Source organism: Callorhinus ursinus, unplaced genomic scaffold, assembly GCF_003265705.2.
Source record: "Callorhinus ursinus isolate GAN/ISIS: 27379988/994484 unplaced genomic scaffold, GSC_fseal_2.0 scaffold50, whole genome shotgun sequence".
Classification (NCBI taxonomy): Eukaryota; Metazoa; Chordata; class Mammalia; order Carnivora; family Otariidae; genus Callorhinus; species Callorhinus ursinus.
Window position 1 is genome coordinate 10,162,697 of NW_027397112.1, and position 16,419 is coordinate 10,179,115.

General features: G+C 49.4%; 1 protein-coding gene across 12 annotated transcripts in view; it reads right to left on the bottom strand.

The window, feature by feature from the left end:
• Positions 1–65: 65 nt before the first annotated feature.
• Positions 66–16,419, bottom strand: part of MYL4 (myosin light chain 4) — a 28,265-nt gene continuing 11,911 nt past the window's right edge. For 8 of the 12 annotated variants that reach the window (XM_073883104.1, XM_073883111.1, XM_073883109.1 and 5 more), the window contains 8 exons: positions 12,469–12,619; positions 9,394–9,421; positions 3,354–3,503; positions 1,828–2,001; positions 1,632–1,697; positions 1,268–1,345; positions 726–769; positions 66–233 (listed from right to left, as the gene is read on the bottom strand). In XM_073883104.1, coding sequence (XP_073739205.1) covers positions 741–769; positions 1,268–1,345; positions 1,632–1,697; positions 1,828–2,001; positions 3,354–3,503; positions 9,394–9,421; positions 12,469–12,619 — 676 coding nt within the window. In that variant the 3' untranslated portion in view covers positions 66–233; positions 726–740. The other 4 variants (XM_073883115.1, XM_073883114.1, XM_073883113.1 and 1 more) reach the window with 4 other exon arrangements.

The window sequence follows — 16,419 nt, forward strand, 5'->3', positions numbered from 1 at the left end:
CACACACACACACACACACACACACACACACACACACACACACACACGGAATCAGAGAATCTGGCCCAGGCTTGCCAGAACCGTTTATTTACAGGGTGGGCTACTGGCCCAGGGTGTCCTCGGGGCTGTGATGCAGTGGCAAGTCCAGGACCCCAGCTCCCCAGCTCCAGCTCAGTCACTCTGGGCCTCTGGCTTAACTCGCCCCAGAAAGGTTATGGCCCAGGGCCAGGCACCTGAAAGAAAGTGCTAGATGTGCCCCAGCCCCTTATCACAAACCCCACACCCCAATTGGGATGGCCCTCAGCCAGGGGAGCCCAGGGAAGGGAGCAAGTAGGAACAGAGTCAAGGGCACAGGCCTGGGCACTCTTCCACCCAAGGACCTGGCTTTTGCATGTTCAGGAGCCCATACAGGAGGCCCCAGGCTGGAGGGAATGGTCTCGCCTTGAGAGACCCTAATAGAGAGGCTGTCAGGTGGGACTGATGAGGGTCAAGACAGGGTACAAAGAGCAGGGAGAGCTCAAGGCCAGGCTGGAAGGGACCAAGGGCAGAAGGCAGGAGCACAGAGAGTGCAGGGAATGGTGGGCAGGCCAGGCTGCTCTCCCATCATGGCCCCACTCTCCTCTCCTACGGGGTCAGATTTGGGACAGAAAAGCTCTAGGGCATGTGGTGGTGTTTGGGAGCCCCTGGCAGACCCCAGAAGGGACCAGGAGGGAGGCCGCACTCACCCTGAGGGCTCTGCTTCACCCAGACATGATGTGTTTGACAAAGGCTGGGAAGGGAGACAGAAATCAGTCACCGCACTTGGCCCCTCTCAGCCTGACTTCCAACCTTCCCACCACCCTTTCTCCAGACTCTGATTCTTTCTCTTATTTGGGGTTGTTCGGAGAAGCTGGAAGAAGAGACCTAACCTCTGCTGTGTCTTCTAAGCTGACACCTGGACATAGATGAAATGAGCTACGTTGTCTCTGCTAATCCCCACAACCTTAAGAAAGGTGCCAGCATCACCCCATTGTTCAGATGAGAAAATTGAGGCTCAGAGAAGGTAAGTGACTTGATCTAGGTCACACAGCCAGTCTATCTCCAAAACCCATGCTCTTTCCATTATATTATGCTGTTCACTCCAAGGATGGAAAAGAACATCCATTGGGAACTCACCAACACCTATCTAGCCTCTAATTCCTGGATCTGTTCTGTTCTGCAGACCCGCCCAGCCCAAACTGTGCCCGCCATCCCCGGGTGCCCCAGGAAGTGAGGCATGACCTGATACCTTCGTAATTGATGCACCCGTTGGCATCCTCTTGCCCAGCCAAAAGCTGCTCCACCTCAGCCTCAGTCATCTTCTCTCCTGGGGTGGGGGCAATAGGTTCTGAATTACACATGGCAAAGGAGGGACAGGCCAAACCCAAGCACCCCCTCGAGTCTCAAGGCCCAAGGCTCCCCAGATCTGGGAAGTGGACATTCAAGCTTTGGAGGGGGAGCCAAGGGTCTTAGGTCTTTCCTACTCCCCACGGCCTCTCCCTCTGCCCTACAGCCAGAACTGGGGGAGCAGACCAGGGCCCCCGTGACTGAGGCAATGACAAGGATGGGATCCCTGGGTCCCACATCTCAGGCTTCAGCCCTGCTCTGCCAACCTGCTCTCCTTTCCTTCCAAGCCCAGCTGAGCAGACCCAGTTGGAGGAAGGTTGTTCCTGCAGAGCCTGAAGAGACAGGGCCTGAATCAGGATGTGATCCTCAGGATGCAGGGACCCCAGTCTACCCCCTACCTATGCCACCTGGGCACTTCCCACCACTCCCTTCCTTCCCCTTGGGCACCACCAGCCTGCATACCCAGGGTGGCGAGGACATGGCGAAGCTCAGCACCCATGACTGTGCCATTACTCTCCTTGTCGAAAACACGCAGCCCTTCCACAAAGTCCTCATAGGTGCCCTGCTCCTTGTTGCGGGAGATATGCTGCAGGATGGGCAGGAACGTCTCGAAGTCCAGCATCTTCGCATTCATCTCTTTAGGCAGGAAGGAGAGAGAATGTGATGTGAGTAGAGGCTCAAGGGGAGCGGCGAGTCGGTAGGGGGCCTCGCCCCAGCTCTGCCAGGCGAGGACCAGGGTGGAAGGGAAGAGCCACTATGACTCCACCCAGACCTCTAAGCTCCAGGTGGCCAGCTCAGGGCGGGGGGGGGGGGCGCAGGGGTGGTCCGAGGGTGGTCGCGGCAGGATTTGAGGGGCCCGAAGGGTCACAGAACCAGGCCTCACATTCACAGCTTAGACTTTTGACCTGTGACAGACACATCATGGAGGTAAACCGAAAGGATTGCCAAAAGGGAATTTTGCATCATTCCTCCTTTGGGTCTCTTCCCTAGACCACGTTGCCTGGAGCAACGCTGAAACAATAATTTTTATAAATTTGCAATTCTTTTGTGATGAGCCAGCCCACTTCTCCCACATTATGGTGTGTTAAAAGCTTTAATTTTTAAATACCACAGATGTTGGCAGTTCTTTCTTCTGTAACAACACAGGAACTTCCAAAAATGGAAGCTCCCAGACATCTTTTACCTCTGAGAAGCCCTGCTGGTCCTCTGGCCCTTTCCTGCCCACCTTCTTCACCCCACAGTGGTATCTTCACCAGCAAGAGGAGGAGGGGAAGGGGCCAGAACCAAGAAAAGGGGAGGGGAGCAATATGGGGCCCAGGAAGCCTCTAGAGAAGGCCTGCCCTGGCTGGGGGGCTCCTGCCCAGGTCTGCCTGTCCCCACCTCGTGCCGACACCTCTCTGAAGGACATGTGTGTTAGAGCAGCTGTTAACTCTACTACCAAACATAACAGATGACAGTCACAAATAGGACACATTGCCTTGCACCACTTTTGAAACTCATTCACCAAAACCTACTAAATGCAAATGAGTGACAGGGCATCATTACGGAGCTCAAATTGAGTCCGCTTTAACTTGAATGAATAATTTGCAATCTTTAGTGCTCTCACCATCATTAGAAACAAAGTCTTCGTGACATTTCAATGCAGTAACGCCGCAACTAAGACACTGGGCGTAGGGGTGCGGGCAGGTGGTTAGTGGTCAGATCCCCATCTCACTTCCCTGCACCCTGGGGTGTCAGAGGAAGACACTGAAACAACAGCAGGTCGTTCCTGCCCTCCAGGAGCTTTGACTTCACAGGGAAAACAAGAGCAAGCCCTGGCCACATTCTTCAAGAATCAACTGTCGGAGACTTCCAGATAAATTCTAGCAAGGGGAGAAGGGTAACCTGGGGAAGAGGTCTGGTCTTGAAGGGCTATCATGGGAGAAGAGAAAGAGCCCCAGGGGCCTCAGGGCAGACACCAGGAGGTCGAGCCACAGGCCCACGCTGACCTTCAGGCTTGGGTTTGCCCAGGACGCGCAGCACCTCGGCGTTGGTGGGGTTCTGGCCCAGTGCCCGCAGCACGTCCCCACACTGCCCATAGGTGATCTTCATCTCTCCAGTCGGCGTCCGGTCAAACAACGAGAAAGCCTCTTTGAATTCTGCAGAGAGAGGACCTGACTGCAGCCTCCCTGGGGCCAAGCGAAGACAGTGGCCAGCGGCCCATCAGCCTCCACTCAGGCTGAGAGCAGGTCAATGTGGCTGATAAAACATTTCAGTATTTGCCCTCGGCCATCATTCCAGCCCCTCCCTGGAAGCCCACCCACGCCATCTTCTGACAACCAAAGGGGCATCCTGGAGCCTCCGTGACCTGCTCCAGCGCTGGGCCTGGGATCCCTTCTATCAGGTATTGTCCTGTCATCTGAATATCTCCCCTGCGCCGCCCCTCCAGTCCACGTACCCTGCCCTGCTGCAGGGGAGGGGCCTGACTGTCAAAATGGCAGGGAAGTGAAAATAACACTGGCTCAGGAGTCAGGATTCCCAGCTTCTCATCTTGGCTCTGCTGAGTAGCCCAGAATGAGCCCAGCTAGGACTCCTATGCAAACCCAGGGAATAAAGCTCCACCCTCCCCTCCCTTCCCAGTTAACTGTGTCAGAGGAGGTGGTGGTGTGCGGTGGCACTCTGCAAAGTGATAAGACCCGCTCAGAAGTCAGCTCACAGTACGGCCTGTTCCGGGCCAGACAAGCTGACATGGTCGAGAGAGTCGGACCACACCAGCTCTTCCACTGACCTACCACTGGCCTTGAGCAAACTACTCACTTTGGTGGGCCCTCATTTTTTTTTAGCTCTAAGTGGGGATATAATGTCCACCAGAGTGAGTTGCTGGGGGGATTATCAAATGTACCAAGCATGCTGTCTAGCACATGGTAAGGGAATCAACAAAGGGTGGTTACTATCGTTTCCCTAGTTCTGGAGCCAGCTCAGAGCTCTAGGGACTAGACTCCCTGAAGGTACCAGGGCAGGTGTCCAAGGAGCAAGGTCAAATTAAGGCACTCCTGGGCCCTTTGCAAAGAACCTTAATTCCTCATTAATTTGGATTCAACCAGTTCATTACTGGGGATAATTTGGACTGGGAATAGCAAAGAAATGGTTTACTAAACAGATTAACAATATAAACCAAGGAAGGTATGAACCACTTAGGGAAAAAGCTGCTTTTAATCCTCACCAAGTACTCTAGAAACACTTATTCCTTAGAGGCTGCCTACGGATTATTTACAAATCATTCCACATATTAAAGCAGTTCTGCAAGATGTTTATTTGCAAGTCTTTACTAGGCCTTGTAAGAATTTAAAAGGTAAAAAACCACGTCTTTCAATTACTGAATAAGTTCAAATTCCATTTCCATTGCTTACTAGCTGTGTGATGTTGGGCAAGTAAATATTTAACCTCTATAAACCTCTTCTCCTCTATAAATGGCACCTACCTCATAGGGTTCTTAAATTACATTCAAATTGGATACAATAATGCATGTTAAAAATCTTAACAAAATGTCCTGCATAAAGTAAATGCTCAAACAATGCTGCTAGTCTTATCTTACTGCATTTAATCTCAATTTTACCACTTAACTATGTGATTCTGGCCAGGTCACTTAACCTCACTGACTTTCATTTCCTCTTTTGTCTAAAGGAAATAACCCCTACCTCACAGTTTTGTTAGAGGATTTAATTTTTTATTTTTTTTTTTACTTTTAAAGCAATTAGCATGGCTTCTGGCACAAATTCAGTGCTCAATAAATATGTTAGTTGAATCTGAACTCAGACTTTTTTTTAAAAATGATTTTATTTATTTAACACAGAGAGAGAGCATATACATGGGGGGAGGGGCAGAGGGAGAGGGAGAAGCAGGCTCCATGCTGAGCAGGGAGCCTGATGCGGGGGCTCCATCCCAGGACCTTGGGACCGTGATCCCAGCTGAAGGCAGACACCTACCTGACTGAGCCACCCACGCGCCCTGAACTCGGACTTTTTGATCTCCTAGTTCATTCAGAAGAGTGAGGTCAGATGTAATAAAAGAAGGAGGCTCCTCATAAAAGAAGAATATAATGATCCTTAACAGGAGGGTGGAACATGAGGGGGAAAGTGAAAGAACTATGACCTATGATTTGATCACTTACAATGGACCGAGCTCTGAGCTAATAATGTTGTCTTAATCTTTCAAAAACCTTATGCTATAGGTATAATTATCCTCATTCATAGACCAATGCACATGTGACTTCCGGTCAACTATTCAGAACACCAAGAAAATAGTGAGGAGGAAGGAGGAGAAGGGAAAGACCTATTGTACCTGCAACGCTCCAGCCCGCTGCAAAGCCTGGTATACACATAAACCCCAAACACTCAAGTTTAGGGCTGCTACTAGGTAGAAGACAGAGCCAGTGTGATCTTGGGGTGCAAGAGAGGTGATGTTCATAGGCCCAGAAGAAACCTTTTCTCAATAGTCTATAGCAGTCAGGGCCTTGCTAGAGCTAGGAGCAAAGGTGGTAATCCCTTCCTGTAAGAATATGGAAATCTGGGTGCCTGGGTGGCTGAGTTGGTTGAGCATCCAATCTTGATTTCCACTCAGGTCATGATCTCAGTGTCATGAGATCAAGCCCCGCCTCCCAGCTCTGCGCTCAGCGGGGAGTCTGCTGCTCTCCTTCTCCCTCTCCCTCTTCCCCTTCCCCCGCCTCGCATGTTCTATCTTTCTCAAATAAATAAATAAATCTTAAAAAAAAAAAAAAGAATATGGAACTCTGGAGAGGGACCAGTAAGTAAGTCAAGAGTTGGAAGCTAGTTTCTACAAGGAAAAAAAAAAAGGCATTAAAATAAAATGGGGCCATATCACCCAGAGAATATAAAACAAAGACAGGATTTGATAACTATCTTCAAATAGAGGCTATCTAAAGGATGCTGAATAGAGTCATGGAACTCTGAATTGAAAAGAACCATATATTCTTACTTTGCAGATAAGAAAATTAAGGTTCAAAAAAGTGACTTGCCCAAAGTCTCATGGCCAATAGTGGCAGAATTAGGGCCAATACTAAAATCTCCTGATTCCAAATAACATTCTTTCTAGCATAACATAAGAAAAACATCTTCAGCTTCATCAAAGAGCAAATGAAGAGACAGCAGAAGTAAAATTCAAACAGAAACAATTCCGATCCAAAATAAGGGACATCTTCAAAGTCAGAGGGATGACCGAATGAAATGAGTTAGATCATAGCCCTGAAAATCTTCATGGACAAAAGAGGCAACCAGCTGTCCCAGTTGACTTTGACCGTGATTCCCATTTGGGAAATGAAAAATTTTTATCATTAGTTGACTCTCTACTCTTCATGGGTACCACCATGCTTGTATCTACACACAAGTATATATTTAACTAAAATGCATTTAAATTAACTTTAAGGGGTGCCTGGGTGGTTCAGTTGGTTAAGCGACTGCCTTCGGCTCGGGTCATGATCCTGGAGTCCCAGGATGAAGTCCTGCGTCGAGCTCCCTGCTCAGCGGGGAGTCTGCTTCTCCCTCTGACCCTCCCTGTGACCCTCCCCTTCATGTGCTCTCTCTCGCTCTCATTCTCTCTCTCAAATAAATAAATAAATAAATAAAATCTTTTAAAAAAATAAAATTAACTTTAAGTATTTTACAGCACAACAAACTATTGACTGAAAGTGAATGTCCACGGGGTATTGCAAAAGCAGAGTCAGATTGAATTCACTAGTTTCAAAATGCATCTGCTAGTTCTCATGCCCTATTTGTGGGCAAATTGGCATCACTTTTTGGGAAGACAATTTCACAATAACTATTACAGTTTAAAATGTATGTATCCTTTGACCCACTCCTAGGAAGGTCCCCTGGGGAAAGCATGCTGCCGATAGCTCCCAACGGGAGACAAACTAAAGGTCTATCACTATTAGCCTGATTTAATTAAAAGGTACATCCATGTATAAGAATATATGTAATTCTTTAAAAAAAATGAAGTAGAACTGTTTGTTAACTATAAAAAGATACCAAGGTATATTGGGGCGCCTGGGTGGCTCAGTTGGTTAAGCATCTGCCTTTGGCTCAGGTCATGATCCCGGAGTCCCAGGATCGAGTCTCGTATTGGGCTCCCTGCTCAGTCGGGAATCTGCTTCTCCCTCTGCCTCTCAACCCACTCATGCTCTCTCTCTCTCAAATAAATAAATAAAATTTTTAAAAATAAATAAATAAAAGATACCATGGTATATTAATTTATTATATTTATTATATTATATCTTGAAAAAAACAGTGGATATCTTTTGAAGAGGGATCAACATGACAGGAAAGCAAGAGGAAAATATTTTTATTTTTTATTTACTTTTAAGTAGTATATGAGTTTTTGTTTTTGTTTTACTGTGTGCAGGTATTGGTTGACCTTTTTTTTTTTAAGATTTTATTTATTTATTTGACAGAGAGAGAGACAGGGAGAGAGGAAACACAAGCAGGGGGAGTGGGAGAGGGAGAAGCCAACTTCCTGCTGAGCAGGGAGCCCGATGTGGGGCTCGATCCCAGGACCCTGGGATCATGACCTGAGCCAAAGGCAGACAGTTAACGACTGAGCCACCCAGGAGCTCCATAATTTTTTTTTAAATATAGTATGTGCTGGGCGCCTGGGTGGCTCAATAGGTTAAGCATCTGCCTTCGGCCCATATTGAGCCCCACATCAGGCTCCTTGCTCAGCGGGGAGTCTGCTTCTCCCTTTCCCTCTGCTCCTCCCCCCTGCTCATGCTCTCTCTCTCATGCTCTCTTTCAAATAAATAAATAAAATCTTAAAAAAAGGGGGGTTCCTGGGTGACTTAGTCAGTTAAGCATCTGTCTTGGGCTCAGGTCATGATCCCAGGGTCCTGGGATCGAGCCCCACAATGGGCTCCCTGCTCAGCAGGGAGCCTGCTTCTCCCTCTCACCCTGTTTGTGCTTCTCTCTCTCTCTCTCTCTCAAATGAATAAAATCTTAAAAAAAAAAGATAAGGCTAAATGAAAGAAATTAGTATTTTAAAATAAATAAATAAATAAAAATAAAATTGCACACCTCTTAAAAAAATAAAATAAAATATAGTATGTGCTTAGAATCAAGGAATTGGATCAGATGACCTTTCAAGGTCCCTTTTAACTCTAAACTTCTAACTCTAACTAAAACTTAATGGTTTTATGTCCTAGAGGCATTTGGTGGGGAAAACAGAGGGATAAGTTGCAATGGCAATGAGCCCCAGCTATAAAGCAGATAGAACATGATGAAACATTCTATTCTCAAAACACCAGACTCCTACAGGAGAGGGGCAACAATCAGGTTGGAGGGTAAGAGATCTGGAGGCTTGTCTTGAGAGCTGCACTTAATAGCACTTCATATAACATTGAGTAAACAAATTGTCTTCATCAAAGATGGAGAAGGGTTGGTGATGGGGATCACAGGTGGACTAGGAACCCCCCAGTCATCACTGGCCCTGCCACCTTTAGCAGGTAAGCATCTCGGCAGGCTACAGGATGAGCGGGGAGGATGCCAGTGACCTAAGGAGGGCTTTCCAATAACAGGAACAGAAATGAGGGTTCTAAATATCTTGAATAGTAGGTTTTGTGGGTGGAGGGGAAAAAAGACATTTTTGCTGTGCATCTATTATGTTCCAGGCGGTCTGGCAGAACAGTTGAGAATTCAGGTCTGCAATCAGAGCGCCTGAGTTTGAGTCCTGGCTCTGCTTACCAACTGGCTGTGTGAGACTGGGTAAACTACTGAACCTGTCTGTGTCTCAATTTTTCACAGTAAAATGGGGGTGATAATAGTCCCTACCTCCTGGGGGTGTCAGGTGAGAACTGAGTTAATCCACATAAAGTGCTTAAGTCATCACATATCCTAGGTGAAAATGAGCAAATACGGGTGAGCGATGATGATGATTAAGGTGATTACTAGGACCCTGGTGATAGCAACTACTCTTCTCCATCCTCCTCCTCCAGGGAAGTGAAGCAGAGGGTGTGCTGGGGGAGGGGCGGCTGTCAGTACTCACCTTCGATCTGGTCGGCAGTGAAGTCTATCTGTGGGGAAAGAAACACAGGAATGAGGGCTGAGACTGCCAAAGGCTCCCAGAGGGAAGCAGAAGTGGCTTCCACCACAGTCGGGGAGGGGGGAGGACCTCCTGCAGGCCACCAGTGGGCGGAGGAGACGAAGTACACCCCAGTCTCCTGACGAATGAACTACAATGAGCTATCAAATAGTGCAGCCACCAGAGCTCCCTCAATACCACGTGTGAAGTGATGGCTCAGAATGAGAGGAAAAGAGAGAAAGAAAAATACTCTAGAGAACTCTAGAACCTATGGTGACTCCCTATGGCTATTTCTTCGGGCCAAATGTAAATTGCTTATCCTAGCTGGCCATAAACTGCCCTCACTTCCAACCTGACTCCACAGTCCACCCACAGTCAGACTTCCTCTCCCTTTGGGCATCCACCACTCTTCACCCTCCGCTCCCCTTTCCTCCTTGATGCTGACTCTCCATTCACCTCCTTCAATCCCACCTTCTCTTCCCTCACCCCATCCCATCCCCACCCCCCCACCCCCCAGCACATGTCCCTCTTGGGCATCAGGACAGCAAGCCTAGCTTGGATGAGCCCTCGATGTTTCCTAACTATCCCACAGTCCTGCCTCTAGCTGTGCCCAGGCCTCCTGAAGCCAGGATTCCCCCTGGACCAGGATTTTTGTTACTGCTCACAGAGATGCCTGGCACGGAGCAGACACTCAAAAAACGTTTGAGTGAAGGAATAAATTTTGGATTCGCCCCCACAATGCATAATAATTTAATGCTGAGTAGAGAAGAGGCTCTGAAAATGAATGACAATGAACAAGCATGAGTCATTATTGTAATTTGGGATTTTGTGTGTTACTTCATCATCCTTAATCTGCCACCATGCTCCCCACCTGATCTCCTCTTCACCAGGGGTGGTAACCACCCCGGCACATCTTTTTCACGGAGCACCATTTCTAGTCCTAACTCTGTGGCTTGTGCTGTGCCCTGCAGGCGAACCCCTGTTAATGAGGACCTCTGGGGGTGGCTGGAATGAGCTAGGAGAACGGAGGAGGGGTTACACCGGGTTGGGAAGGAAACTAGCTGTGATCAGGACCGGGCTTTGCTGCAGGTGGGGTTGGTCAGAAAGGTAAAGATACCCCTGAAATAGGGTAAAGGATGCTTTGCATGAACTCTCTGAGAGAAAGGCGCAGTTGCCCCAGGAGTAGATGTGTAAGAGAAATGAGTATAAAAACATAAAATCAGAATCTGTGGTCATAACCACACATATTGGGTTAAGTTTACTTTTGTTCTGTCTTTTTGAGCAGAGTTTTCGAAGCAAAGGAACCAGATAAGTACAGTAGTAGGGAAATCATATCCTTCCAATCATGAAGAACACCTACTTCTTTTTTTTTTTTTTTCACTTTAAAGCAATTTCAACAACCCTCAGGATTGGAAGATCCAGATGTGGGAAAGAGACTGCATCAAAAACTAAGGATTTATTATATGTTGGCTAACTGAACATAATAAAAAATTAATAAAAATAAATGAATTAAAAAAAGAGGACTGCAACTGGGGGAGAGAAAGGGGGGGGAGGTGGGGGGATGGAGGGAAGTGATGAGTCAAAGAGAAGGCTCTGATCTGATACCACTAGGCAGCTGTCGCCCGGACACCAGGGACCAGGCTACCCCCCAGGAGGAGTGCATTATCAGAATGAAGCAGAAATAAAAGCATCCTGATAGGGCGGGAGAGAGTCAGCTTTTCTTGTGAGGTTCTGCCGGTAGTGGGAGTAATGTATGACCCGGGTACTTTCAAGGTCTTACACGATTGCCTCCACGTGTACCATAACAAGCCCAGGGACATGCAACTGCCTCCATCTCTTGGCCAAGCCGGTTATGCTTGACCCCTGACCGTTGCAGGGATTACCATAGATCAACCCCAGGGTCCTCGGCACAACGGCAGGGTCTCCTGGGATTGTAGGTGCGGGGGAGGAATCCTGAGAGGGCTAGGGAGGATCATCCAAATTGGAGCCCGGAGGTTCAGTTTCCCTAACTTCTTGTCACAGAACCTGGTCCTGAGCTCCTATTTTGATCTGATTCTTCACCACCTCCAGCCCTGCCCTTGTGGCTATCCCCAGGGGCCCACCACTCCCAACCTGTTATTAATAGCTCTTCATACCAGTAGCACTTGACCTCTTAGGTTCTGGTGCCAAGACTTAGAACTGCTTCACTCTCCAGAGGCCTCTGACCCCTCCTTCCCTGGCCCAGCCCCTCCCAGTTCCATTCCTTCAGCAGCTGGGCCAGATAGCTGGGAGGCCTGAAGTGACTGAGTCAGCAGGCAGGGCTGGTGGACCAGCTGCAGGGAGAGGAACCTTCCAGTGAGGGGAGCAGGGCGGGCAGAGAGGGAACCAGGCCCCACTCCCTCACCAGGTTAGAGGGAAGGTCTCAGCCTGGGATGGGCCTGTCCACTGCATACCCCAGACAGGAGCCCAGGCTGAGGCCACAGAAGGAGGGAACCACTTTGGTACAGGAGGAGAGAGGGAAACAGGCTCCTCTCACCTTACCTAGAGCCTCTCTACCCCCAACACGTGCCCACTGAAAGGGTCTTTGAGAACAAAGCCTATTCCAGACCCCCAGCTCCCTCACTGCTTACATCACTCACTCCAAGTTGCACTGGTGGTTATCATGTGTCTCTTCTCCAGAAAGATATCATACTACCTCTAAGGAAAGGGTCAGTCTCCTTCTCTTCACTATGATGGCTCCCACAGTGCCTTAAAATTTAAGGCTGAATGGTTAGTTGGTTGTATCTCCCTGCCATTCCCGACTCTGCTGGGTACATTTGGGATGACAGAGCAGGGTTTCCTCAGAGCAGAAACCCATTCCTGAGGGGAAGGCCTACAACCCCAAATACCCCTCAGCAGCCCCCACACCAGTTCCACCACCCTGGGCACCAGGATGTGGGGCATGGGCCACCACAGCCTTCAGCCCAGTCCAGCCTCCAGAAAATAGGTCTCTAAGGTCCAGGACAGACAGGATCCTGAATGTCATCCCCACCTCCACCCCAGTGGCTAAGCCTCACTCACCTTTACACTCTTGGGATCAAAGGCAGGTTCCTTGGGGGGCTCAGGAGCTGGGGCTGGGGCAGAGGCTGGGGCGGCCTTGGCCACTTCCTTCTTAGGTTCAGGCTTCTTGGGAGGCATGTTGTCTTGCTGGGATCTCCGGGAGAGATGGAAGCTAGGAAGGAATCAAGAGATGTGGTGCCTGGGAGATGAGACAGGAGACTGGGCCGCCTCCCTCCCCTTTTATCCTGGGCAGGAGCCCCCACAGAGGGGCTGGGTGAGAGCAAGAGCAACTGCTCTGACTATAAAAGGAAGAAACACCAGCAGGGTACAGCTGACAACTGTGTATTGTCACCAGGTTTGCGGCAACGAGCCTCCCCTCCCTCCACACCTCACACTCCTCCTGGCCTCCAACTCTGGGACAGGCTGACCCCTTCCTGCCAATGGGTGGAAACCCAGAGGGGCCAGGAAAACAGACCCTCTCAAAAATGCCAGAGTCCAGCCAGAGAGATGAGCTGACTAGAGCAGTTGATAACCCTCACACAAAGCCCAGGGGAGGGTAAGGCTTTTTTTAGCCCCTCCTGAGCAGAGGCAGCCCACTGCACATTCCTTTTAAGCCTGGCTCCTTTAAGCTGAGAGCCACTCTGGGGCCTCAGCTCTGCCCTGAGGCTCAGCTCTCAGGCCTGGAGCCCTGAAGCAACAGCTGGTCCAGCCAACCCACACTGTCCCCACCCCTTCCCAATTCACAGGGTGAAGCCCTCCATCCTCCAGAGCAGGCATCCCAGAAACTCCACAGACCTCGAATCCCTGGGTTTACCCGCACCACCAGCAACCTCAATCATTCATTCAACAAGTACTGAGCACTGAACTTGTGCCTGGGGGGCTGGAGTGAGAGGCAGGGAGGTGTGGCTAAGAGTCAGTGTGACTGGAGGTCAGAAAACTTGGGTCCCGTTGTCACCATACCTCTAACTCACTCTGTGCCCCAGGATTCTGTGTGTGTGTGTGCATGTGCGTGTGTGCGCGCATGTGCTTGTGTATATGTGTGTGTACATGTACACTTATCTGTGTACGTGCAGTGCTTACTGTGTACCAGGCACTGTTAAGCGCCATCATATAAAATCTCATTACGTCTTCACCACAATCCTATAAAGTAGCTATCATTATTACTCCCATTTTACACTTGGGGAGATTGAAACTAAAAGTGGTCAGGTAACAAGGTCACTCAGCTAATTAGCTATGAGCTGGATCAGAACCCAGGTGTGTCTGATTCTAAAGTTTATGCTTAAATCATTGAGATCATAATCCCATTGATGAGGGGGGCAGTGCACACATACTACGTTTGTGTGTCCATCCGGAAGGTCAGGCTGAATATACACTAACATGTTAGGAAGAAACACCCCTGGGACCCGGGGGCGGGGAGGAAGGGGGGGATGACGGCAATTCATAATTTTGTACTTTTTTCACTTCCTGTATTAATGGAAATTTTTAATAATGAGCATATACTGTTTTTGTAAAAACCATTGAAAGTCTATAAATGTTCAGAAAACAACAAAAAAGCTTACCCACTGCACAGAATTGCTTTGAGCTGAACTTTAAGTCTCTCCAGTTCAAAGGATAAAAGTCCAAGCTGAGAGAAGCCGAAGTCACTCTCTCTAGGCCCTCCCTATGAAGGGACCCTCCCAATGAAACAAGATGGCTACACTACATACACCTGCGTGCGATTCCAGATTCCAGGTGCCCGGGGCCCACATCCGCTCCTTCCCCAGGCTCCATTTTCCCGATCTTTCCGAGCCAAAGGGGCCCTTAGAGTTGGTCTCATCCTACCTGCTTTCATAGGTGAGGAACCTAATGCCCAGAGGGACATTTAAGCGGCCTGGAGACATTCAGCCATTCATAGGCAGAGCCGAGCCGGCTAATTCTGGCTCCCGAGCAGTGTGTGGAGATCTGCCCCCCCCCCAACGCCGCAGCTCCTACGGCCTCGGTGGGCTCTCACCACTGGTACGCAGAGAGGCCTACAAAGGAAACTGAGGGAGGAAAAGGAGCCAGGACTTGCCCCAGGGGATACTAGAGAGAGCAAGACCCCAACCCAGGCCAGTACTGGTCCTGGCTGGGACAGAAGCTGTTGGCCCTCTCACCTCACCCCACCCCTCTTCTGCCTCACCTTTTCTCTTCCTTCTGACTTCATGTCACCTGCTTCCAGGGGCCTCTGTTCGCACCCTTCCATTTTCCCTATCTTTCCCTTCCTTGACTTCCTCATTCCCCAGGGGTTGGGAGCTCAGGTTGCTGATGGTGAGGAAAAAAAAAAAAGGAAGGCCAGCCTCTCCCCTCCTCTCCTCCCACTGCACCCCCTTCCCGGACTAGGTGTGCTGTAGGGATTTGCAAAGATACACAAACCGGGGTTTGGTGGAAAGCTGCAAGCCGGAAGCTGGAAGATCCAGACACTGGTCGTGACCTTGCGAGCCACTCCCCGTCTCTGGGCCTCAGCTTGCTTATCTCTAAAATGAGAGATCATCAGGAGCTTTCAAACAGTGTTCAACAGACACCCAAGGATCCCTTAACTTGCTTCCGGCTGCAAGAGACGTGGAGAGGCCAGGTTGGGAGCTCCCCCTGCCCTTTCAATCAGCACCACTCCTGTGTTTTATCTACACCGAGGTCCCACGATCATTGTCTAAGAAATGATTCCATGGTTTAAGAGTCTAAAAATAACCACTGAATGAAATGCTCTCGCATTTCCCCTTCCAGTTAAGAAACAAGTTATTTTAACCATTCTAGTAAGAAGTTTGATCCTCAAAAGACAGAGTCAGGAGTTTCCTTTCACTTATCCTTCTCTTTTTTTCCTTTTTCCTTCTTTCTTTGTTTTAATTCTCAGGAGGAGCGAAATATCCAGTCCACTTGGAAACAGAGCTCTGAGGTTAGAGAGCTGGCTGAGCATCTGCAGACATGAAAGGGTGTGGGCCTTCAAGACAGATGAGCGTAGGGCCGAATCCTAGATTTGACATTTCCTATCTCGGGCCCAGGACCCTAAGGACCTTCAACAGTAAACGTTTCCTTCTCAAGTTGTTGTGAGATCCGTATGAAACGACATAAGCAGAGCACCACAAACCATCCCTGGCACATTAGAAATACTTACAGCTGTTAATTTAATTCGCTTTCCTAGATGAAGCGAGATGTGTGTTGGGGTTTCTCAAACTCCCTGGAAAGAACTCCAGGAGAGGGGGCCCCCTGGGGGAGGGACAGGTAAGGTGGCAGCAGCTACTGGGATTAGGAGGTATGGGTTTAGGAATGAGGAAGAGCTGGAGAGCAATGGCGGAAGGGGGGAGGGCGGCAGCTGGGTACCCATAGTGTGACATATTTGTGGCTCAGGAAGCATGTAGCAGGTCCCTGGGGCCAGGCAGCCTGCCTGTCAGCCACACTTACACAAGGAGCCAGCCTGCCTGAAACCTTAGGCCACAAGAACCCCAGTGAGGGAGGAGATACTCCTCAAACCAGTTTCTGATTCTCTTTAAGCAGCACCAGGTAAGAGTATCTGGCACTTTAGAAGCAACTAGAGGGGAGTGTGGTTTTCCAGAAAGAGCCATGCCTCAAGAGTCAAGATACCCGCCCCTGGCCTCGCTATTACCACCATTCACGATGCTCACAGCCCAGAAGAGCCCAGTAACCGGAGCCAGAGGTTTCACTTTTGCAGCCCTCATTCTGCTTCATGGTCACTGACTTTTACCTTCTTGTCCCTCTAGAGTATCCGGTGCCGGGTCTATGACATTGTCTTCCCCCTCCAACACACGCTGACCAAGCGGAGCAAAGGAAAAAAAGAGAGAAGGATGGAAGAAGCAGAGCGTGAAGAGCCAAGTGTAGTAGTGGGTACTGGAAGCCTAACCAGCACCTCTGAGGCCTCTAATGGTTCCTGAGCCAGAGTGGCTCCAGCCCACTCAGATGCTCCCACTGGAAGGACTTCAAACTCCGTAGATGGAAAACAGG